This window comes from Lygodium microphyllum, chromosome 1 (assembly GCF_053477565.2).
Source record: "Lygodium microphyllum isolate KBCC chromosome 1, Lygodium_microphyllum_v1.1.10, whole genome shotgun sequence".
Classification (NCBI taxonomy): Eukaryota; Viridiplantae; Streptophyta; class Polypodiopsida; order Schizaeales; family Lygodiaceae; genus Lygodium; species Lygodium microphyllum.
This window is the reverse complement of record NC_141135.1, coordinates 95,936,978-95,964,006: the sequence shown is the minus strand read 5'-3', so window position 1 is coordinate 95,964,006 and position 27,029 is coordinate 95,936,978. Positions and strand designations below refer to the sequence as shown.

The 27,029-nt window shown below is 41.3% G+C and overlaps 1 protein-coding gene across 4 annotated transcripts in view; it reads right to left on the bottom strand.

The window, feature by feature from the left end:
* The window catches only part of LOC148041432 (putative glycosyltransferase), a 154,899-nt gene that overhangs the window by 84,917 nt on the left and 42,953 nt on the right, over positions 1–27,029 (bottom strand). For all 4 annotated transcript variants that reach the window (XM_087679373.1, XM_087679382.1, XM_087679390.1 and 1 more), the window contains exons 3-5: positions 5,584–5,645; positions 5,325–5,467; positions 5,014–5,211 (exon numbers count right to left, since the gene is read on the bottom strand). In XM_087679373.1, the coding sequence (XP_087535499.1) occupies positions 5,014–5,211; positions 5,325–5,467; positions 5,584–5,645 (403 nt within the window). The remainder of the gene's footprint in view (positions 1–5,013; positions 5,212–5,324; positions 5,468–5,583; positions 5,646–27,029) is intronic.

Below are 27,029 nucleotides of genomic sequence, written 5' to 3'. Positions count from 1 at the left end.
CAAGAGAGAGGTAGAGAGAAGGATCACAAGTGAAACTTGGCTCATCACTTCCAGACTTCTTTTCTCCAATGCCAGGTATAAACCCTATTATTTCATATTCTATGCCAATTGATTCTGTATTTTCTGCTGAACGGGAGATGTTCATCAATAAGGGACTCTTTGGTTTGTAAGTAATAGGAAGATAGGTATTTCTTCATGAACTCAAAACTAGGTAAGAAGCTAAAAGAAGAATTTGTAAGTATTCCTACCCTTCCTTTTCCTTCAAATGATCTGATTTCTCATGGTCAATTTGGAGTAGGTGCATTTTTATCTAATGCATTTAATGGACAAAAGGAACCTACGATGTTTTCCACGATAACATCGATCACAAATCCCTTTAAGCTCCCACCCATCCCTCCCTCATCTTCCACTGCACCTTCCTTTTTGCTTCCATTAAGTGCACCACATTATCCACCACAACACACCACAATGGGGGGTTTTGCGCATTTAGGCACAACCTTTAGGACCTCTAGATACCAGTCTCAAGGTGGTGGTGTACATGTCATAGAAGCTCGACCTTCTCTGGGAGTGCATCCTAGACATACTCGAGTGTGGATTGTTTGGTATCACAGTTTGCCTCTATGGCATTACCTAGTGGACCATTCGATCATTATATTGTGTCCCAACCGATATTTGAACAAGGCTATTGTGTCCTAGTGCCTCCACCTATATCTACGATGTCATATGGATCTATGTTTGTTTCGGCACCTTCGCAACAATCGGTACTCATTGCACATCAGAAGCCTATTTTCACCTATCCACCTTTACCCCCTCCTACTTCTCATTAACCACCACCATCAATATCTAATCGTCCATCTTATTCCATCTATCCATCTTCCTAGACACCTCATGGTTCTAGCTCCTCATCTGCCAAGCATGCATTTAATGACAAAACTTGTCTCAACTGGTCAAACTACACCACTTGGTCAAATATGATGAGGCATGTCTTAGACTCTTAGAACCTATAGGATTTAGTTTAGGGTTTAGAACCCCAACCTCATCTCGCTCTTGCTCCATATGAGGTCGTTCACTCATGGAAGGCTCATAACACCTCTGCTATTATCGAGCTTATGCAGGGCTTGTTACCTGGGTTTCACTCTTAGCTTTAGCAATTCAACTTATCATCCGAGTGTTAGGCATACTTGATTGACCGCTATGCAGCTAGAGATAGAACCTGTCACATCAATTTGGATCATGAGCTCCAAATTTTCAAAATCACTAACAAGGATAACTTGAAAGTCAAGTTGGTTGAGTATCGACGTCTCCTCGCTGAGTTCTCAACCACTTGGGCTCCTAAGTCCTCGAATGATCAGGTTACCCTCTTCCTTAACAAGCTGCCAAGATAATATTTTCATTTTGTGCAGCTGATGATTTTACAACCTCACATGCCTACATTTTATGAGTTTGAGTATCATCTATTACGTTACACACTGTTATTCGATCAATTTCATAACATGTCCTCGATGAAGGGGGCTCTCATTGCATCTTCTCAAAGGGGGTAACAAAGCAAGGGCAAGCAAAACTCAAATCAAAATCAAAATCAAAACAAGACTAGTGAATCCCAAGGAACCACCCAATCTACTTTTAATCCTGGATGGCAAAATGTACCTAAGAAGAATTGTCAACATTGTCAAAAGATTGGCCATTATGATGACGAGTGTCAATCTAAGGCAAGAGGTACACAGCCCAAATCTAAGAATCAAACCCCCGCACCCCAAACGAGTAACCATGTCAAGGGACGCAGGTTGTGGCAAACCTCAACAAGAGTAGTGGCAAGGCTAGATCCACACTACCACCGGTCAGCCGTCACAGTCGGCAAAGTACTCAACTCCAGAGGGTTTGTCTGACTAGTCTTGAGAGGCCCACATCATCTCGCTAGAGACGTTAGATGTGAGTCTCGTTCACATTCGCAAGTTTTCTCCCGACGAGGTAACTGCAAAGGCCCGCTCATCACAACCGAGCATATCAGCACCTGTTTGGTTTATGGACAGTGAAGCCACCCATCACATGACTTCTAGAGCGGACATTTTTATTTCCCAAGCCCTTGCAGCCAAGAGTATCCGTGTAGGAAAAAACTCCTCCGTCAAGATCCAAGCCCAACGTTGCGTTAGTTTTCCGAATAACCTAAATCTCAATCTCACTTCGCTAGATGATGTCTATCATGTCCCCCAAAGAGCCCACGGACTCTTAAGCGTATTTGGCATTTTTGCTTAGGACATCTTGGCTACAACTCCCTTTATGAGTTGTCGCGCCAAGTGACGATTGAGGGTCTTCCACGCCTAAAATTATCTCGAGAGATCTGTAAAGTATGTCAACTAGGTAAGTAGCATCACACACTCTTTTCTCAATAGTCTCTCACTCGTGCTCCTAAACCTCTTAGGCTCATTCATGTATATCTTTGTGGTTCCACAACCACTATCACTTTAAATGGCGTACTGTACTTTTTTATCGTGGATGATTTTTCTAGATAGATGTGGATGTACTTCCTCAAGCACAAGTCCAACACCTTTACATGTTTCAGTGCTTGGGTACTACTGGTTCATAACTAGATTGGATGTTGTGTGGGTACTATGAGGAGTGATTCTAGTGATGAGTTTACCTCTCATGAGTTCTTTGAGTTTCTATAGAAGCACAGCATCTCATCCTAGCTCACCTCTACCAACTTCCCTACATAGAATCGAGTCGTAGAGCATATGAACCAGATTGTCCTAAATATGGCACGCTCTATGCTCTTTGCAATAGAGCTCCCTGAGTGCCTTTGGGTTGAGGTTGTTCACACTTCATTGTACATCCTCAAGTGCTGCCCTGACTATGGCGGTCCCTAAAATGACATTGTACCGGCATTTTTTCACTCTCGGCCTATTATTTCTTACTTCAGAGTTTTCGATAGTCGTGGTTATACGCACACTCTTAATGACAAGATAAAAAAGCTCACCCCTCTGGCTAATCTATTGATTTTTATGGCCTATTCTTGAGATCTCACTGTGGAAATTCCATTTGCACAAGGATACTTCCGGTCAGCCTTTTGATGCTCATATCTATCATTCCATTGTAGAGAAATTACCAATGCTTTCCTCTTACTTCTCCTTCCGGTTTGAGAGGGAACCATTTCCTTCTCTTAATAGTGACAGTGACGATATTTACAATTTTTTACTTTCAAACATTTATATATTTTGTATTATCTATTTTGGACATTTGTAACTTCATCCGTACTATCAAGATGACATGATTATAAAAGGGTGCTTGGGCAAGTGGACAATTCCCCTGAGAGGGCACTATTCAAGTGACACCATTGCATCGCATTCTGCATGAGCATGAATATTTACATCCTCCTTTGCATTACCCCATGCATTGGCATTCTATTTATATAAACATGCATCCGTGCGCATTTATCTCTTTCTCGGTCAACCTTGGAGTGGTCGACTCTAGATCCACCATACTCTTGACATTGCACATGGCAGTCTCCGAATACACTTTTTTTCTTCCTATGCTTGCATATTGGCTTTGCTTGCTTACCCATCTTTGTCTTTCTCTCCACATATTCCCATATGATTGGCATACACACACACTTAGGTATCCCTAGGTACTTATCCTAGTAGTGCGTGGGATTGCTTTGCTTGTTGTATGAAGGTCATGGGGCAATCCATCCTTATTTTTCCCGTACGTCAAGACACAATGACTTAATAAGATGAAAACTGATTTGAAACCATCACTTAATGCTAAATCTTTTGAACAAATCACACCAACAACCCCTCAAAAAACAAAAAATCATTGTTGATTCCATCCACCTTTGCAGGACTTGGTAGGCCCCTAGGCAGCCAACAAGCACCCTTGGTTCGATGCCCTACCTTCTCTCAGGTGATCACTTGGGCTCTCTTGGTAAGATAGCCATTACCTCTCCAATCTTGGTAGGTCATTGGGCAGCCGACATGCATCCTTTTCCCGATGCCCTGGTTGCTTTGGGGTGGGATGCCTTGGGTTAACAAAAAATATATATTACCAGTTTATTTCTCATGGCTCAGTTTTGGACCTCAAAGAGAGTGTTCAACTAAAAATCAATTAGACTGACTTAAACAGCCCCAAACACGCTTAATTAATGAAGAAAACCTCTTACTTTAAAAAGAGAGGATTCTTACAAGTACGCAACAAGCTGAATAGATTGATGTGATAGATGTTGTTGTAAGTAAAATGGTCAGGGCCTCATTATATATCCCTACGGTTTCCCCTAAAACTTTAGCCCTTATTGAATGTTGGGAGGTGTAAAAGGTGTCCACACCTTTGAGACACACACTTAGACATCTAAGGTGTGTTCACACAGGGGCATGTATAAAACTAACACCAAAGCAATCCAAGAGAGATGAGGGAGAGAGAAGCCATTGTGAAGGAGTGTATCAGTACAGGGGTTTGTCATCCTATAAAGTGAAAAACAAGCTATGGAAACCCCAAGTTTGCAGTAGCTCCCATTGATACTGAGAGTCCCATTGAAGCTGCTCCCAAGGGCTTTTGAGGGAGTGAATGGACAACTAGAGCTCTGCCAAAGTGGCATATACCAAAAGGCTCTCTCTATTGAATATCAGCTAAAATCAGGCCCTCAAAATGTGCCACCCTGTGAGACTACCAATCATCTCCTGTACCTATCGGCAGGGCAGAGCCTCCAAGCCCACAACTGCACAAAAACCAACCTCACAATGAAGATCTATGATGTCCTTAACTAAATGTGAGCGAAAAACCCCCCATGTGATACATGTAGTCTCGACTCATTTTGATGGAGGATCCTACAAGCTCCCCCCCTGTAGACCATTTCCACAGCCTTACAAGACCATGAACAATGCTTCAGGTTCTCCAAGTGCCTGTAGCAATGTATGCCTCTATTTTTAACCTAACTAGCTACTACGGAATCCCTTTCCCGTAACAAAAAGTACATTAAAAGAGGTACCAAAATGTCATTATCTTTGAGATATCCCTTGTACCTGCCTTTGGATCAAAAATGTAAAGAGGATCCTCATCATGTTGTGACATCATATACTGAGCATAGTCTTCAAAGCGCATGAGCACTTTCTTATCACCATTTTGGGCAACTTTAAAAGAACAATCTCCATAATCCTTCACTAGACTGTCAATGCTCCATCTGTAAGTAGCAGGCCATCTATCAGCCAAGCTGACTAGAAGAACCTGTAAGGATTTCAGAGTACACAGTTTACAGGGTCAATCAGAGTCAAAGCAACTTTTCATTTAAGAGTGTTGTAGCACTTACAGGATCTTCAAAACCACAACAGAGCACTAACCGGCTTTTTGCCATCATATGTAACAGTAAACTCCTCTACAGACAGCCCATGTCTTCTTTCTATCATCTCAGTCCCCAAGCCAAAAGATGTTAAATCAACATTACAGCGATACCAGCGCTTGTAGAGGAAAAGTGAAGTAAAACCTGCAGTCACCATTTGCAGAGCAGCTTTAGAGGTGAAATCCACCAAGAAAACAAGAGTAGAAGAAGAACAACCCAGAGTTGCCACAACAATGTGTCGTATCAGATAGTTGACTTGCCATCAAAGTGAAGACTGATGTTTGAAGATCTTTTGCTGCTGCATTTCTCAATGTTCAGTAATCTGAGGAGAAACAAATGCAATTGAACACCTCATAAGCCTTTGGCAAGCGTTAGAAAATATTTATCAAGAATATAAGATCAAGTGAGAAATGTAAAGCAGTAGACCTAATGGACATTCATGTTATGAGAAATATAGTAAAGGTTGATCACCCTTTGCTTCTAAAAACCATGTGACAAATGGAGCTTAGGACTGGAATTAGCTAGAATGCAGGACGTTCACCTTACTTATTGAAACATTTTCAGAGTGTTTTAAGCTAGTAATCCCTGTCAAAGGATAAGTGTACCTACTGCTTAGGACTGGAATTAGCTAGAATGCAGGATGTTCACGTTACTTATTGAAACATTTTCAGAGTGTTTTAAGCTAGTAATCATTGTCAAAGGATAAGTGTACCTACTGCTTAGACAGTCCACATGTTTACAAATGCCTAGGACCGATACGGCAGATCTAAGTCCAACACAAGGCATGTGTTTGGAATAGAACCACAATGGAAAAAAAATTCATCAATCCACTAAGTTAAAGATATGCAAGCCATAGTTGTCACCATCCATGTACTTTTTCTTTCCATGACAGAAATGTTATATTATTTTTTACAGAGAAAAGAAAGAGCGCTTTTATGCCCCTTGAGGTAAAATACAAGATACAAAGATCCGTATAAAGAGCAGCTGAGTACACCCTGAATATAATGGTTGTTTAAACAACCAATCTAGTGGGCTGTAATGCTGGACCATACTAGGGGCTAGGCAAAAGAAGGTGCTGGAATCCCAAGTCCTCATTCTCTCAAAACCACCTTACAGCCTCTCCCATCTCTCGTAGAGAGTATGGATGATCTCTATCCCAATCCTCGAGAGAGGCTCTTCGGTGGAGACTACGAGAGTGTGCATAAACCGGTCATCTCCTATGGCCGGCTAAGGCAAGAACAGCCCTAATGGTGGCCATCCAAGCTATAGGTGTGAAGGTGCCATGGAAATCCACCCCTAGCCATTGTGTGGAGCCCTATGCAACAAGCCGTGCCTTGTGCTCATCCAAATACCATCACTATGGTACTTGGTCTTAAAGACCCATTTGACTCCAATCAACTTCCTATGAGTGAGCCGAGGCATAAGATCCCAAGTGCCATTCCACTCAATCGCATCCAACTCCTACTCCATAGCTTTCTTCCAATGTTGCAGCTGTAAAGTGTCCTTCAGAGAGATGGGCTCTCTATCCTACATGGCACAAGACATCGAACAATGGTTAGTACAAACAAGCTCCGTGGAGTGTGCTAGTTCCTACAAACAAGACATTGAACTCTAGCTTGAAGAAATATGCCTACAACATCTTGCTCAACTCATCAACAATTAGCATAAAATACAAACTTCCCTTAAGGGATTCAGTCCTCGTCGGTCCACATAAGTCCATCGAAACAAGCTCCAAGGGCTCCTTAGCCTATCCTAAAGCCTTTTCGAGAATAGCATCTCTATGCCAAGCTGACCATGAGCTACCTTCCAAAGGTACCCGTAGTTGAGGTGACCAAACCGAGCATGCCATGGCTCGGTCTGAGTTTGAGAAGAAAGAAGAAGAGAAGAAAAGGAAAATGAAGATTGCATCTTGTAGTTTCCATTCTCCTTATGACCTGCACAAAGTATCTGCCAAAACACTCCATCAAGAACTCAAAAGGAGTCCTTATCAAACTCAATTGTAAGGCCAAGAGCAAAAATCTTGCTCACTGAAAGTAGATGATACCCTAAACCCGACATATAAAAGAACCTCTGATGTATGGGTACCACCTTGCCCATCTAGAATCAATTGCATATCACGTGTGCCTTTGATCGAGACCAAAGATTTATCACCTATGAGAACCCATGCATCAAACGCATACGGAGAATACCATCTGAAGAACGAATCATGTGGCAAGAAGCACCACTATCCTCAATCTACTCATGAGACTATGGAGCCAACATTGTTGCATCAATGGCCGTCAGAGAAACATACTCAATCACCTCCAAATGGAAAAAGGTAGTCGATGAAGGAGCAGCCACCACTCCTGAGTCCTTTATAGTCTTCTCCTTCTTGTTGTCATTATTGTCCTTATTGAGGCCTCTTCCAACAACCCATCTTGCCATGGATGAAACCAGCCTTTCTTCCCAAATAGGGTGGTAAATAACCTATTTAAGCACTTAATTAGAGCAACTAACAAATTCACAAAACTGAATTGCACACTTTACCATACAATCTTGGACATTGAGTAGTGTGTTGACCCCAAAATTGGCGCCACTTATGGTATTTCTTTTACTTTTATCGCAGATGGATAGAGTACAACTAAGATTCTCTGACCTCCTCCCATAGTATGGGGAGTTTCAGAAACAAGGGAAATAGAAACAGGAAAAACCAGTGTTTCCGAGCTTTAGCCAAATTTTGAAAACGCGGAAACGACAATTCGGATTGTGCACTAAAATAAATACGGCATTATGTGGATATGGAAATATATCAATGCCTACAATAACATGCACCCAAATTTCATAAAAAACTTTGAGTCTTCATGTCATGATTGAAATCATGATTCATTACACATGTCAAAACTCATGAGTGAAGATTCAGGACTTAAAACTCAATGGTTAAAACTAAAGACAGCTTAACACAATTAAGACTCAGTTTTCAAAACTTAAGGTAACAAAATGAATTATAATTTATGACTCATGAATCATCTATGATCCAAAGAGCAGTGAAGACTAACATCAAGAATAGTGGAGACAGACATCAAGAACAATGGAACAAGATGCATAATAAGTGAAATCAAGATACAATGATACATGTAACCATATCATGTGAATAATCTGTCAAAACTCCAAAGTCCAGTTAGCACTGAGCACTGGGTGCTAGTCTCTAGACTCTAATAACTACTAAGTAATAAGTATCAACATGTATGAATAACTAGCAATTGCAATCTGCAATCTTAAACTAACTCCTGTGTATCATGAGTCATGACTCATTCGAACTCTGAGATTATGTACACCATCTCCTCATCCAACTCCCAGAACCCTGATCAAGAATATTATGAAGCAATCTCAGCCTCAATCTCAAACTCTAGCTGAAACTCTGTCTATGATGCACAACCATGTGTGGCCCCCGCTTTAGTGCACTAGCTCTCCTTTGTGCACAAGTCTCATGCACCGGTACCAATAGCTCCTTATAGAGCATGGAGCAAATATCTCGCTCCTCCTATAGTATCTCCGAGATATCACCACCTTCTCTATATCAATCTTCTCAACATTCACCTGTAAAGGTAAACGAGACAAAGATATGAGATAAGATTCAACGTATTCAATGTTCATACATATCACAATTTACAAACCAACTTCCAAGTTCTAAGCACTGTCAAGTGTCAAGTGTCAAGTATCAAGGTTAAAAAGTTAATTGTAAATAATACTAATCATTATTAATTTACCTGTAAAAGATTAAGGGACAAAGCGGTCCTCTTAAAAAGCCGGAGATTGCAATGGCAAAATACTAAACCCTCCAGCTGGGCAATTGTGAGCTTGTTTCTCTTTTTAGTGTGGTAGAGGGCCCATGTACTCTAGTTCCTCTCAGCAGGCTTTGAACTACAATCTTGCGAGAAGACATGAATAGCAATTCATTTCTATTTAAATTTAAAAGATTGAGATTAGGTAATTAGCAATTGCTAATAAGCAAGATGCAAAATCAATATTTAAGTGGGCAATAGATTATAGAACCTGTTATGTAAGTTGTATAATGCATTAGATTATCAAGATTTAAAATATAAAAGTCACCAGTCACCTATCAAAGTAGGAGCACAATTGTCATATTTCTTCCAGCAAGAGACAAGCCAAAGCTATGTCTCTCGAAGCCTAGCTATCGGTCGGCCAAAATGAAGAGAATAATTGTGAAATACTAGCAAATCATCCTCTACTCTCCTCATCATATCTATCTCATCCCCTATAAGGTATCTCATATACTCCATGAAGCCCTTCTCTAACTCCTTGCTAGTGTATTGCTCCTCACTGCGCCAAAGGGGATACAAGATATGTATATGAGCATGGATTAGTTTATGGAACCAATCGTATCATACATTCCACACTGCATGAATCTCATCAACTCTTGAGAGCAAAAGATTATGGATCATACATAAAATAAGTTAAAAACTTAGAAGTTAAAAGAATGATCAATCATCAATGAGTCGTTAACACTAAATAATTAGATATATAAAAGTTAAACAATAACTTATCTATCTTGGGACAAAAAGTTGTTACAAAGCAAGGCCTTTCCAATACACACCGATGTCTCTACCTCAACCCACAAACTCTCATTTAAACTATTGTGCCTAAAAGCAAGAGCCTTGGACACTCTCTCACTCTATGTGAGTCATTCTTGGCATGCAATGGTCCGTATCAAATTTGGACGGACTCGTATCAACCTCTCTAATACAATAAACATATAAGCAAATCTAATGGCAGAGGGCTTCAATAGCTCAAGTATGCTTATTGTCTTGAAACGTGCTTGTGATTCTCAAATCTTACCATACTCGTTGCCATCTTAAAAATCTCATTCACCCAAGATATTTGCCCAACATTTTCAATCAGCAAGTCAAGGCAATGGAATGCACATGGAGTCCATACTATGCTAGGAAACTTCTGCTCAAGCATACATCCCATAGACACACGATTGCTTCCATTATCTATCATCGCATGCACCATATTTTGGACTCCTACGTCCATAATGACCTGTCGCATGTGCTTCTAAACGAAAGCTCCTTTGATGGTAAGACCTGAGATAGAGGCATCAATGGCCTTAATGAATAAGCGGCCTTTATATAAAGAAACCAAAACATTGTAAACATTCTTGCAATGCATATCCGACCATCCATCGCATATAATTATTCAATTATTTTTCGGCCATGTCTCCTTCAAGGGCTCCAATTAAGCCTCTATGGATGCTTTTTTCTTTCAAAGCTCTCGTGTGCGTAATGCATCCACGGATGGGCCTTCCCACTCACACCCTATGCAACTCGCTGCCTTGATTGTCTTCTTCCATTGATATATAGTGGCCACATTGAAAGGGATACCACACCAAATGAATAAGCATATGAGTTTCCTAGTTGCCTTCATAATTACTTGCCTTTGAAGTTCTATATGGACACTTGCACCATGCAAGTTCTTTTGCCCACCACCACTAGAAGATGGAAATGGGGTTCTTTTTACACTTAGACCCAATACGAATATGGATGCACTTCTTTTTTATGGGCCACTAGCACCTCCAATTTGGCTAGCACCACTAGGTCCACTAGCCTCTCCTTACCCCACTTGTGCTTCATTAGCCCGATATGGTGTTGCATGAGAGGATTCATCATCTTCTAGCTCAATACCCATACGCTTCCAACACCAAAGATGGAAACTTACCATTACTTTTGCCAGCACGTTTGAGCAAGGCCCAATGTCTTTGTTGAAAACGAGTACCAATTGGTCTTTCACACATGTTACACTCCCCGATTTCTTCAATCCACAATAGTTGCACCACTTCTTTGATCTACCAGAGCCCTCATATCCCTTGATTGAAGAGACGTGCCTCCAAAATGAGCCTAGCGCCATGATTAGGTAATGAAAAATTGAACTTTGGAAAGAGAATACGTAATACGAACTTAAAAGAAGATTGAAAAAAAAGGAGGAGGAGGAGCAGGATGGAACTTGGAAGAAGAATAAAGAAGAAGGAAAGAAGCAACTTGAAAGGAGAAAAACTTGAAAGGAGGGATGAAGAAGAAGAAGAAGAAGGAAAGAAGTAAGGAGGAGGAGCCCAGGAGGGGAAGGGATGGAGGGAGGGACAGAGGGAGGAAGGAAGGCTAGAGTGAGCCTAACGCCATGATTAGGTAATGAAAAATTGAACTTTGGAAAGAAAATACGTAATAGGAACTTAAAAGAAGATTTAAAAAAAAGGAGGAGGAGGAGCAGGATGAAACTTGGAAGAAGAATAAAGAAGAAGAAGGAAAGAAGCAACTTGAAAGGAGAAAAACTTGGAAGGAGGGATGAAGAAGAAGAAGAAGAAGAAGGAAAGAAGTAAGGAGGAGGAGGCCAGGAGGGGAAGGGATGAAGGGAGGGACAGAGGAAGGAAGAAAGGCTAGAGAAACTGTAGGAGGTAGAGAGTCTGAGTGCAAGAGACAAACATGCCAAAGACCAGGAAAAAATGCGAAACGAAGCTTGTTTTTCGCCTAGATAACCCACTTCTGGTTTTCATGCAGAACGCCGAAACGGCCATTCCGTTTCAGTAATCCGAAAATGCCTTTCCGAGATACTATACCTCCTCCGCTAATCCAACTACCTCTTACTATCAAAACTAACCAGTAAGCCTCCAAACCAATTTCCCCTTGGCTTGCTTGGAGTTTAAAAGACAAATTTAGCCTCAAATCTAATATTGATTGGCTGGCCTCTTCAATCTCCCTGAAATTCTTCAATTTCAGCTGTTGGAATTCAAGTCCTAGGCTCTCAATTCTAAGCATGCATCTCAAGGTAGCTACCGAAACCCTAATTTTTATTGTAAATTAGGGTTTACAGCAAAGATTGACTAAAATCTCTTTCACCAATAGCTCAGAATACTAGAAAATACTGAGATAATGTGAAAGATGGTTGGAGAATGAGAAAGAAATTTCAAAGTTTCATCGCGAGAAACGCTGAAAAGCTACTACTGTCCTACTCAAATAGTCATGGAAGTTGTCACCTATAGCTTAAGACCACCAGAAAAACTGCTACCCCCTGCTCTATGATGTCATTTGCACTAGAAGAACCTTGGCCTGTTGTCACCTACTCCTAGAGGGCTCCAAACTGTCATCACATGCTGTAAAACTGATCTGTGGTGGCTGCAAATCACATCAACAGCCTCTTCTTGCTCTTTAACAGCCTCCTTCTCTCTCTAACAACAGCTAAAATAGACTTCCACCAACCCCTAAAAACGGTTTTCCCACTTGTATGGGCAAGTTTTGCCAAGTGGTAGCCTTTAGTCCCATTTTCCACCATTATCCATCTTTTTAAATTAAACTTCAGAATATTCTTAAATTTAATTTAATAATTATTCTAGTGCTCAAAAAATCAATTTCACCAACCAATAATTAAATTGGCTAGGTCAATTGGTCTTCCAAGTATCCCTGAGCAGTTATTGACCCTTGGACTGGCATTAAAAAATTAATTAATGCCTAGTCTCTAATGTCACCACAAACATTAGTAGCTAATAAATTGGTCTAGGTCCAAATCTGACACCAGGTACCACCTAGTACCTGTCAGATAAACTTATTGCAACTTTTGTCTTTGGCACCCGCTACATCCTCAGGGTCCTGAGCATCACATATGCTAAACAATCTTGCACATTTGACTAATAACTTAATCAAATGTTATCGACAAGATTAAAGTATATTAAATTTTCACGTCCCTGTGACAATAGATGTGAGTGGTAGACTCCTATCTTGCTTGGACATCTTGTCCTTCTTCTTCTTATTGTTGTTATTTCCCCCTCTATTGGGAAGAGTGACCTATCAACGCCTCCAACTTGAGAGTGTTCTAACCTTTGAATTATTTATGTTGGTCCAAGACCATTAGAACCAACTCTTTCCACTTAAGGGTCCACCCTAAAGCAATCAAGATGGAATAAAATGCACTAAATCGGGATGCTAACTATTAAAAAAAAGTTATCGCCATGTTCTCCAAGGTAATCACTTTCTCTACGTTTCGGACTAACATCTGCAATGATAGAAGCTTCTTGACATACTTCCATATAGAAAACAACTTGTTGGGACTCAAAATCCGCATTGAAATCTCCCCCACTTCATAACAATCATCCAATTGTACATTTATTCCAACTCCAACCATATCTCCCGAGCCAAGGTCAAGTGCTCAACGTAAGCAATAACACCTAGAGTGCAAGAGGAAAAAGTGGATGAGAGCATTTAATTTATGCCAATATGTCTGTATCTTCATCAACTCGGCTTTTTCATCAACAGAAAGCTTGGAGGCATCCCAAGTTGTAGGACAATCTATGGCCTAGGTCACGAGCTCTGCCAAATCATAGGACTCCAGGATGGCAAGCATCATTATCCGTGAGATGTAGTAATTCTCCCCATCAAGCTTCTAATCTGAAGGAAGAGCTAATAACAAGGAGACCTTAAGATTCATAATAGCCTGAAACTCCGCATTGATCTCGATAGACATTGTCAACAAAATAACCTATATAAAAACAACGGCAGCCCTCTTTGATTCTGCACATAGGCACTATTAGGGCTTCCTCCACTTGTCCCTAACTAGTTTCAACCACCAAAGGTGATGAGAACTCAAAATCTTTTCTAAAAGTCATGAACACAGCCTTTTCTCCTTCACCAACTGCAAAAACCTACAAAAGACAGCAACTTCGCTCCTTCCCCGCACTTCACCTATTTGCCTCAACCTCCAAATCAAGGTTGTTAGGTACGAAAGGTACAATACGGTACGGTACGATAAAATACGTTACTAATTTATACCTTATGATTTTATAAGGTACGGTACAATATTAGTACGAAAAAAAAACAAAAACTTGGTTATTTTGGATTATAGATAATAGAACACATGTTTAGAGCTAAAATAGCAATGTCACTTGAGTTACAGATGGGAGTGTATATGTAATACATCAAACTTCAAAGAACAAAGCAAAGTTTAGGGTGGATGGACAAACAGGCTCTTCATTCTTTTGTGTGTGTGTGTGTGTGTATGTGTGTGAGAGAGAGAGAGAGGAGGGGGGTTGAGGGATGCTCTTGGAATTGTATACTCATCCTGGAAGTTGGGAGAGAGAGAGAGAGAGAGTGTGTGTGTGTGTGAGAGAGACTTGGAATTATGATAATAAACATAAGGTTTAGGAGTTGGAAGATATTGCATGGTCTAGTCTTCAGAGGCAAAAAATAGCCTGTTTTTTGGTACGAAATGGTACAAATATGTACCGTACAATACAATAGGAACCGTACGGAACGAACTAGTCCGTACGTAGTACAAATGAACTATGCTCTGAATGCTGAAAATCCAAACTTTTGTCACAAAGAAACCTCCCATTCAGGTCTACCCATGATCAATGCCCATGATCAATCAGCCCTTCAATAGTGCTCTGATACCATGTCACAATGCAGTGAATGCAGAAGCATACGGACAAGACTGAAAGACAATGAATATGAGAAGAGGGAGGGAGAAAAGAGACAATAGAACACAGAAATCTGCAGTAAATAACTGCTGAAATGAAAAAGGTAGATATACAAATGGGCTGTCGAAGTAGCTCCTCGAGCCGATCTCTCTAAACACCTAAAAAACACAAGTGATTTGTGGATTGACTAGGGCTGGACATAAATAGCTGAAAATAGCCATCAAAATGACCAGGTCAACCAGCTAAAACTGACCAACCAGATGCCAAGACTGCAGGCTGGCGAAATATAATATTCAAAAAATTGTGATTTGATTAGAGATGTCACGCGGCACTGCCACCTGCCCATAATCTGTCCAACCTGCCCACAGTAAGGTGCCTGCTCGTGGTGACTGCTGAAAAATGGCCAAATAGATAGGAAATGCATAACTATGCTCAAGAGAACTAGCTTTATAACTGCAGCTTGGAACGCCAGTCCAGGGATGAATAAATCTCGAACAAAAGTAATGTATTACTAACTCACACACTAGTACAAAGCTGGTGCCTTGTTACACAGGCCAAAGTACAAACCCATACCCTTGGTCGTTATCAAATGCCTAACATGTTTCCAAGCCATGTCTAGTCCCTTACAACAATTTCCTGCAATGGAAAGTGCAAACGAACTAGGAAGGTGTGGGAAAGGTGAAACACAACATATCCTACCAATAGACTCAAAGGTGAGATACTCAACATGATTAAAGGTTGACTCTATACATCTTCACAAGCTCAACAAAGGCTTGTGAAACCAGCCGCCCATTTGGGGAGGGGTGGTAATGACCTAATTTTGCACTAATTACAGCAATAATAAATTTCACATAAATTGAAAATGCAAATTTACCACTTAATCTTGGACAATGGACAGCATGTTGGTCCCAAACGTAGTGCACCTTCCTCTCCTTCACTTTCCAATTGCCTCTTGGTGTCAGGAATGACCAACAAGCCATCAAACCAATTTTCCCCTTGGTTTCCTTAGGTAATTGGCCTTCACCGTGCTCCTTGGGTGACAAATTCAGACCCAAATAATTGTTAGCTAGGACTCTTCAATTTCATGAAACTTCTCCGATTTCGGTTGCTAAACTTTAAGTCCTAAGCTGGCCTTCAAATCTGAGCACATTTCCTAAGGTGGCTGTCAAACCCTGATTCCTTCAGTAAATTAGGGTTTAGCAATAGAAATTCTTCAATTGCACCCTCTTGGCACTGAATTTGACTAAGATCTCAAGGAAAGCTATGAATTGGTTAAGAGAATAGAGAAGAGGCTGGAGAGCAAAAATTTCACAGTTTCATTGCCAAATTGGCTGAAATTTCCTATTGTGAATATCTGATTGATTGTAACCCACCATCAATAGGAGCCCCACATGCAGTCACCTCCCCTTGTGGGTCCCAAACTTGCTATCACATGCCAATAGACAGCCAACAGGGGCTATCACCTACCTCCAATGACCTTCTAATTAGCTAGTGGCATCTCTCTGACAGGCTTCAATGGCTGGGCTGATCACCAAGGGCTGGAAAATTGCAGCAGCAACTCTCTCTCTCCTTTTTTTGTGTGAACATAATTGATTTAAGTAGCAATATTTACATCAGACCATCAGGTCCGCTAAGAAAAATAGAGCAAACACAAATCACCAAGACTCTAACACATAAATATCACACAAAAAGGACAGCTGGTGTTGAGGGAACAATATCCATCCAGAGAGCAGCAATGTCACAAACCAGAACAGCTGAAACCATAGAGGAGATCCACCATAACAGTAAACCACAAACATGGACCACATGACCATGGGTGCCCGAGGACAAATCAAAAATAAAGACATTCCAAGTACACCAAATATGCCACGGAGCTGTCCATCTAAGGAAATGGAAGAGGCACGAATAATGTGATTGCAAAGCAGACATAGAAGTCATCCTTCCAATAATCCACGAATGGGCTGATACTCGCTGCTAAGTCACTTAGAACCCCACACGGGAAACAAAGCTCCAAATCTGTGAAGCAACAAGGCAAGAGACAAAGAGATGAAGCAATGTCTCATCACATGTAGTGCAAAATACACAACGACCACAGGAGATCTTGCGACCACACAACACATACCCAGTTGGAAGACCCCCAATAAACAACCTCCACATGAACACTTCACCCTGATAATAAGGAACCTTAGACTTCTAGAGTTGGAGAAATCTTTCCTACCTCTTCTTTTTGCTATCCTGAATATGCCATAATTTATTAGCCTTTCCAATGATCCATCTCTTTACCTCAACCATTTGATGATAGATTTGATTAGCTGACCCTTTCTCAAAATCATCAGGAAGCACAAACATCCAATCTTGCCAAGGAGACGATGGCTGTAAAGTAGACAAAGGAGAGAACCCCAAAAGCTTGTCCTATATGAACGAACAAATGTCAAGATAGCCACAAGGCACCCGAACGTGCTGACAAATACGCCGAAAAGAATAAAGTCGGGGTTACCCAAGAATGACAACATCATGAACTGTCTGCAGCCCCAAACAAGCCATCTGATTAAACTTCTCTCGCAGCAAATCTCTATCAGGACAATCCAACAACCTGGAGGTAGCCAGCACTTCTCCTTGCGGCGAATTCTTCTCCTTATGAAGATCAAGAGGGCGCCAAACCGCAAAACATAACATCTCCTACCAGGATGCAATCAAATGAAAAAGGAGAAAAAACTCGGAGACCTTAATAGGCCTTGTGGAGTAATGCACATGCCACCAAAAACTTGAATAATCGTGCTACTATAAGAGATGCCAGTCTTTTCTATGAAAATTTGCAATATTTGACCAGGGATGACTCTTTACACATAGTGCTTGCAAAAGTGGGAGTCTGAAAGCAACCATATGCAAATAACATCCAATAAAGCTGCTCCCCCCATCCTTTTAGGAGTAGTCACATGCTGCCATGAAATCTACACTTCGACCAAACGATTCTCTTTCTTTTTCCACAACGTGAAGAGAATAGGTTAAACCAGTTCCAAAAGAGACTTCTTAGTCCAAGGAAGTAGTGGCAAAAAAAACGAGACCATACTGATCATGATGCATTGAGCAATTTAAGTCTCACATGAAGATGCCAGTCTTGAGATTTCCAGTACATGAACTGATCACGTATACGGGATGACATCCAATCAAGCAAGGCACGAGGGGGTACATCCACACCAATAGAATAACCCAAGTGTCGGGTAATATCTCCTTTGTTCTCCTTTAGAAATCACAACTCCTTGCCAACCAAAACTTGCAAATCACTCTCTGTACAAGAAATCCGTGTAGACTTCTGAGCATTAATATGAAGTCCTGATGCTAAAGCAAAGACATTCCACATAACCATTGCCCGATTAACATTAGTGCGATCAGTCTTAAGAAACATAAAGGAATCATAAGCCAAAGATTGACCCAAAAGTTGAACACCACTAGGAAGAGACAAACCAACAATCTCGCCTTGATCAGCCAACTTATCCAACAATGAGAGCATCGGGTGAGTGACCAAGGTGAATAGCAAAGGACTAAGAGGACAACCTTGCCAAAGAGACTGAGACAAGGCAATTCCATATGTGATCCCTCCATTAAGTGCAATACAAGCCGCAGCACCCTGACTAATGGTATCAACAAGAGAAGTCATGTGGAAACCAAATCCCATGGTGGACATTAGTTGCCGCAAGAAGAACCAGCTGACATGATCAAATGCCTTTTCAAGATCAAGCTGAGGCATAACAACATGCTGCCATGAGGCTTTGGTATAATCAATCCCCAGTTGAACATTCAAAATGTTATACATTATATTTTGTCCCTTAATGAAACCATATTGACGTGGATGAACCAAGTGCCGAAATACTTGTTGGGTATTTTACTCATGCCTCACTTATGCCTACGCTCACATAGGAGTGTCGATGATCAGTAGGACACTAGGCCACCTTTTACTCTCTATAGGAGAGGTTTTTTCCCCCAGACTTATAGTATTATTTAGTATGTGCTTACGACACACTTACGGGCACTTATCGTGTTTGGGTGTGAACACCCCCTACAACCCTAAGATTTAAGGATTGTACCTTGAACTTTCAACTTACACTCTTTCAGTCTATTGCATTGGGTATCATGCTTCACTCTCACACTATCTACCGATTTCTGTGTTGAGCTTCGATCCTGCCATTTTCTCACATTTGGTATTAGGGCAGCATTGGCTTTGTTCAGCTAAAGCCCAGGTTCCATTCAGCTTAGCTCTGCTCAGTCTGTGGGAGCTCCCCACTCAGTCCAATGATGTCCGCCTCTGCAGCTCGTCTATGGCAAATGTCCTCCAACACCACCAGTCAAACACAGCCCCTGTACCGCTCATTAGTCACGTCCTCTGCGCCACTTGCCAGATGTAACACCCATTAACAGTCGCCAGCGCCGCCACGCCCGCCTGTTCCCTCCGGCAGTCCCTGGCACACCGCTTGCCACCTGTCTGGCCCGTCAACTGCACCATATCACACCAGCTGCGTCGCCCGTCAGCAGCTCTGCCAGCTGCAACGCCAAATCTCCTAAGTCAAGTCCACCTGCAGCGTCGCCTACGATGTCCAGCCGGACTGTCCTTAGGTCAGCCACGTTGACCACTCCCCTAACACCCGCCTATGGTCAGCGACAACCCATCATTACTAAGGTTTTTTTTAATTACCTTTTTTATTCCAAAATAAATTTCTGGAAGAGAGGGTTTCTACGCAAGTACGCACAGACTTCTGGATATGTATCTAGGACGCATTAGATGCAAATTTCTGGGCACATTCATCAAAAATTTCGGGGCTTTTATGTTTTTTGAGGACATTGGCACATGTACTGCAGTTACAATCATTGATAGACTGTTTTAAACAAATCAAGGGCAAGAAATTTTGGGGATTTCGCTAATATAGTGTTGATGAACACCGATTGCACCTTGGATTGTGTGCGAATTGTCTCTGGCTGGTTTATACACATATCAGGCTGCCTGAGATGTATTTAAAGGGCCGCTGCCCATTACATTTGGCGATTCAGGTGGAGTTTCAGCAAGTGAACTCAATGTTCAGCCAGCTGCTCCTTTGGAAAATGCAAAAAATTAGCCATTTGTTGGTCGTACTAGAAGGCAAGCTTGTATGCATCATACTGCACATACCATGGAGTTCGTTATGGCAGCAAGCACCCTTGATGATGAGGAGCCTGAATGTTTTGAGGATGCACAACAGAGTGTGCATTGGATGGCAGCAATGCAAGCTGAATTGGATTCTATCACTAAGAATCAAACATGGGATTCGGTGTCTTTGCCATTTGGCAAGAAAGCCATTGGAACAAAATGGGTCTACAAGTTAAAATGGAATACAGATGGATCCATTGACAAAAACAAGGCAAGGCTTGTAGCTACAGGCTATGCACAGAAGAAAGGCATGGACTATGAGGAGACATTTGCTCCTACTTCCCACGTGACGACCATCAGGTCTATGGTTGCTTTGACTGCTCATTATGGATGGACTTTGCATCAATTGGATATTAAAACTGCATTTTTACATGGGGAACTTCATGAGGAAGTATATGTACAGAAGCCCATTGGTTTTGCAGTTGAGGAATCAAAACACTTAGTTTGCAAGCTGAAAAAAGCTTTATATGGTTTGAAACAAGCTTCTAGAGCTTGGTATGCAAAGATAGATGCTTTCTTGCTTAGCCAAGGGTTCATAAACAGCTCATCTGAGCCTACCCTTTATGTATGTAAAAAGGAGGGATCCATGCTGATCATTTGTCTATATGTTGATGAGCTCTTGCTTACAGGGACACATGCTGATTAGATTTCAGCATTTAAACAAAATTTGCAGTAAACTTTTGACATGTCAGACTTGGGTCTTTGCATTATTACTTGGGCATTCAATTCATACATGACACTAGAGATATTGGTTTATCACAGTCAAGATACATTGGTAAACTTCTTGAGAAGTTTAACTTACAAGATTGCAAGCCAATCTGTACGCCAATGGAACCCGGACTAAAGCTCTCATTACATCATGACAATGATTTGTTTGATATACACACATATACTCCACCAGTTGGATGTCTTATTTACCTATGCAATACTAGGCCGGACATACAGTTTGCAGTTTCAGCCCTGAGTAGATATATGCATCATCCACGCACGTCACATTGGCAAGCTGTTAAGCGTGTTTTCCGTTACTTGCAAGGTACTAAAGCTCTTGGATTGCTTTATGCCAAGGGGGGACCACTATCGTTACATACTTACAATGATTCTGATTGGGCTGGTGATTATGATTCACGGCACTCCACTAGTGGCAATCGTTTCTTTCTTGGCTCGTCTTGCATATCTTGGCTTAGCAAAAAACAATCCACTATTGCCACATCGTCATGTGAAGTTGAATACAAGGCAACTTTCACTACCACAGTTGAGTGTATATGGATTAGACGCTTGCTAGCTGATCTGGATGTATCTGTTACGGAGCCTACTCCTTTGTTCATTGACAGTCAGAGTGTCATTGCAATGGCACAGAACCCAATGTTTCATGCACGCACGAAACACATTGAGACACATTATCACTTTGTCAAAGAGAGGCTACATGCAGGTGATATCAGCCTTGTCTATTGTCCTACCACCAATAATGTGGCAGACATCTTCATCAAAGCTCTTCCTCGTGACAAATTTGAAGCATTTCGCAATGCTTTAAATTTGATCTCCTTTGGTGGCAAATGATCCTTATACTCTTGATCACCCTTCACTCCAAGGGGGTTTGTTGGATATTTCACTCACGCTTCACTGACGCCTACGCTCACATAGGAGTGTCGGTGATCGTAGGACACTACAGCACTTTTTACTCTTGGTAGGAGAGGTTTTTTCCCCCAGACTTATGGTATTATTTCGTATGTGCTTACGATACACACTTACAGGCACTTATCGTGTTCGTGTGTGAACACCCCCTACAACCCTAAGGTTTAAGGGTTGTACCTTGTACTTTCAGCTTACACTCTTTCAATCTATTGCATTGGGTGTAGTGCTTCACTCTCACACTGTCTACTAACTTTTGTGCTAAGATTCAATCTTGCCTTCTTCTCACAATACTTTTTCCAGTCCATTGGCAATGATTTTAGAGAAGATTTTATACAAAGAACCCATAACAGAAATTGGTGTCCATTGATTCAAAGAGGTCGGAGAAGGAACCTTAGGCAGTAACCGAATCACAACAATCTTCGAGTTTGAAGGCATTCTACCTAAAGTCCAAACTTGCTGAAATAGGTGAGTTAATGGGTCCTTAAGCTACTCAACATGGGCTGAAAATAGCTCATTAGGAAGCCCATCCCAGCCGGGCTTTTCCTTCATGGTAAATGGGACAACACATCCTCCACTTCAATCTCTAAGATATCAGTCTCCATCAAATCAACCCATTCAAGCTTAACCTGATTACTAACCAAATCGCAAATGTATCGACGAGCAGAGTGAACAGCATCATAAAGAATCTCCTCTGGACCCAACAAAGATTTATAATAATCAATACACATTTGGATGATGGAAGCAGGATCAATCACCATAACACCTTACTCATCCAACAAACGCACAATATTTTCCCAAGCGTATTTCTAGCGTAAATGAGCAAAAAAATGATAAGATTGACAATTATTATCATGCAAAGCTTCCGCTCTGGCCATCAATTTGTATTTTAGCATATTCCTCCTGAAGAGATTGAACTCTACATTTCAACCATTCAATGCATGTGAGCAAGTCATCAGTGATATCCCCTGACTAACACAAAAACAACAAGTGAGACAACAAAGTTTGCAAATGCTGCAATTCAGCTCGAAAAGAAGAAGCATGCTGAATACCATACTAATAGGACAACGCACATGCATTGTCCCTAAAAACAACCCATGCTTCCATCCCTCTAGATAGGATCCTTGAGCTAAAAGAAGCGATCAATTGCTCAATATATTCCAAGAACTGATTTTGCAGTAGAAAAGATTGGTTGAAACGTAGAGGCAAACGAGCAAGATCACTCTGACAAAAGTAGATCCTATCAAGTTTGGCCCAGGTGTTCGGATACTGAAGAGAATAATAAGTATATCCAAATTGTGAAGGATCCATCCAAGACCACATGTCCTATTTCAAAGACACAGTTGTCAGTGCATCCAAAGCCTGCCGCTCAAGACCTTCCATGACCAAATGTGGTGAAGTCGGCTGATCTACACAGGATTGCAAGTCAGTCTGTACACCAATGGAACCTGGACTAAAGTTGTCATTACATGATGACAATGATTTGTTTGATATACACACATATGCTCCACCAGTTGGATGTCTTTTTTACCTATGCAACACTAGGCCGGACATACAATTTGTAGTTTCAACCCTGAGCAGATATATGCATCAGCCACGCATGTCACATTGGCAAGCTATTAAGTATGTCTTTCGTTACTTGCAGGGTACTAGATCTCGTGGATTGCTCTATGCCAAGGGACGACCACTGCAGTTGCATGCTTACAGTGATTCTGATAGGGCTGGTGATTATGATTCACCTCACTCCACTAGTGGCAACTATTTCTTTCTTGGCTCGTCTTTGCATATCTTGGCTTAGCAAGAAACAGTCCACTATTGCCACATCGTCATGTGAAGCTGAATACAAGGCAACTTCCACTACCACAGTTGAGTGTGTATGGATTAGACACTTGCTAGCTGATCTGGATGTATCTGTTACAGAGCCTACTTTGTTCACTGACAGTCAGAGTGCCATTGTAGTGGCACGGAACCTAGTGTTTCATGCAAGAATGAAACACATTGAGATACATTATCACTTTGTCAGAGAGAGGCTCCATGCAGGTGATATCACCCTTGTCTATTGACCTACCACCAATAATGTGGCAAACATCTTCACCAAAGCTCTTCCTCGTTAAAAATTTGAAGCATTTCGCCATGCTTTAAATTTGATATCCTTTGGTGGCGGATGATCCTTGTACTCTTGATCACTCTTCATATGTTTCTTTTTCTGTAACCTTTAGTGCATTCACACTAGTTGATCCAGTTATCCACCTCACTATGTTTCCTTCTCAGTGATTGGAAGCTGGTTTCGCACTAACAAGTTGAGGGCAACCAGCAGTATGATTGCAATCAGCATTTTCTGCATGATTGTATTGCAGATGGCAGGTTGCCCAGCATTTCCTGCATGCTCTAGCAGCAGTTGGCCAGTTTCCAGTTTTATTGGTTGTTTATAGCCCTGTCTAGTGGTTGATCATCATTCTTTTTTTGCAGATTCAACACACTCCAACATTTGCGACTCTCCTCTATTATCCGGTGCTACCTTTTGCCATCAACCTGATCCGGTTCTCTCACTAATGCTTTGGACTGCGTGCAAGGACTGATCAGTCCACATCATATCCAGCATTCTTTTGGGAGTTCAATGCAGATTTACTTCTTCCATTCTCTTCTTTCATTGCAGTCTTTCTCTTCCGTTCGTTCTCCATATTCATGTTCTTCTTCCAATTGTGCACTCTCACATGTTGTCATCACCAAAAGAGAGGACTCCAAGGTCCCACGAAGACAAGACCACACTCTACTTGCTGTTTGGTGCAGATTTATGGCGAAGAACACAGTTTTCCTGCATTGATCATGCCTTCTGCAAAGTGTCCAGGGCATCTACAACTTCCTTTTGTAGGTTGTAGCTGATTTCTCCTCCATTCAGGCAGCCTAAGACCAAAATGCAGTAGTTAATTGTGTGTTTGCAAGTTTCTTTGAAGAGTTGTGGACTACCAATTCGATGTATTTGATGACTCCAACAAGGAGTCAATCCATTCTTCTTCAAACAAGCAGTCCAACAATCAAAATGTCACAAAGAGTGTCATGAAGATCAGAGCGGCCTCATTCGCCCCTCCTTACCTATATGCTTCTAAGAGGGCTCCTACTGAGAGGGCCCCACATGGCACCATATGTACAAGGGCATGTTCTTCCACCCTTGCCCAAAGATTGCCTTGATGACTCGAATTACTCCCATTGGTCCTACAAAGTGGAGTGCATACTTGATACCTTTGATTTATGGGCATTTGGTACTACCCCAATCCCCCATCCAATGGAGGATCCCCACATTGGTTCTACAATGGACCAAGCTCCTCTTTTGGATCAGGTCAACTTCTAGGACTCAATCCTTTCTCTTTGAGTTTACACGATTCTGTCCTTGTGCATATGTGCAAACTTCGGACCACAACAAAGCTATAGGCAAAGTTATCTTCTCTCTTCCAGTTAAAGTCCTTTGCCCACTCGTTGCCACAAAGAAAAAACTCTTGAAGCTTTCTATTGATGATTCTCCTTCCATGAAAAAGCACATCAACAAGATGGAGAAGTTGAAAGATAACCTTGCATCCCTTGGCAAGTAGATTTCATCAAAAGATACAATGATGATTCTAATCACTCATCTCCCATCTCCAAAGTATGATGTCTTCTATACTCGGCCAGCATTATGGCATGCTTTGGCAGCAATCGGCCAATTTTCACATTTATGGCTATTTATAGCCCATCTCCAATGGCTGGTCATCATTCTTCTTTTACAGATTCAGCACACTCCAACATTTGTGACTCTCCTCCATCATCTAGTGCTACCCTTCATCATTAGCATCATCCATTGCCCTCATACACAAGAGCAAGAGACATGGGGAACTTACATCCTCTCCCCCTTAGCGGAATCGAGATATTCTCATCTTAGGAAGAGCTTAGGGTTGATTGTCCTCTACAATGAGTTATATCAAAGGATTTGTGCGTTAGGCCACACCATGCTTCCTTTCTGCTACTAGAATTTCACACAAGCACAATTGACGTTAATACCATGAGTCCCAAATACATTGGGTTGCATATATGCATTGCCAAACTTACCACTTTGTGCTCCATGCCAACATTGCTATACATAGACTTATGCATATCACCAACCATACTCGGATACATTGGGCCTTGCACACCATACATTGGTTGCTACATACCATAAGGAGTTGTGCCATTCATCCCTGTATGCAATCCTTGATCCATCATAGCATGATAACTGGTGCCACCACCAAAGTACCATGGTTGCCCTATCATTGCATGCATGCCCTACTTTCCAAAAAGCATTGGATTGGCACTTCCAAGTTGGCCTTGCATAGGTATCAATTGTCCCACTTGCATCATTTGTTTATACTCACTACCCACATTTGAAGCACCCTACTGTTGTATTGGCTCTTCCTTCAGTGCATCTTGTTGTCCCAAATCTCTTGAAGACAATTTCCTCTTCTTAACTTTACTACCCTCCTTTAGAGGGTTCAAAAAGCACATAAACTAAGGGCCATTTCCCAACTGCACAAACATTTTAGTTGTTCTTCTTAGTTGATCTTTAAACCGGTCATCAAATTCCTCTTTCTCTTGCTAGTCATCAACTTCAAGAGACTTAGAAGGACCCATATTTTAGTCTAAACCAACATTATCAACTTGTTGCCCATGCTATGTGCCTTGTCCAAGATCATGCATTGCATTTTTCCCAACACTTTGTGAGTTTTTAGATTGAGAGGCATCGTCCCTGCTTGATCCCATCTCACTATTTAAAGACATTCTTACTATAATGCTCAGTTGAATACAATTTCAATGCTAAAGCAAAGCTTTTGTCCTTCAATTAGGTGTCTCGGCCCACCAAGTCAAGGGATTTGATAGTATCCCAGTCATGAAACCATGAATCAATCTTCCTTCTCGGATAGGGTGGTATACTACCTAATTTAACATTAATTAAAAATGCACACTTTACCATCTTAATCTTGGACAATGGACGACCTATTGGTCCTAAAACCTTTAGCTCGTATTGCAAATGTATGGAGTACAATTGAGATTCTCTAATCGCCTCTACTAATCCAAGTGCCTCTTGCTATCAAAATTGACTAGCAAGCCCCAAACCAATTTGCCCCTTGGTTTGCTCGTGGATTACTCTTTAATTAAGCCCCAAATCTAATATGAGCTAGCTGGGCTTTTGAATCTTCCCAAAATTCTTTAATTTCAGCTGTCGAAATTCAAGTCCTAGGCCCTCAATTTTGAGTACGCATCTTGAGGTGGCTATCAAATCCTAATTTCCAATATAAATCAAGGTTTATAGTAGAGATTTTCCAATATCTCCATCTCCGATGACTCTTGCTGTCAAACTTAACCAACAAGTCCCAAACCAATTTACCTCTTGGTTTGCTCGTGGATTACTCTTTCGTTAAACCCCAATCTAATAT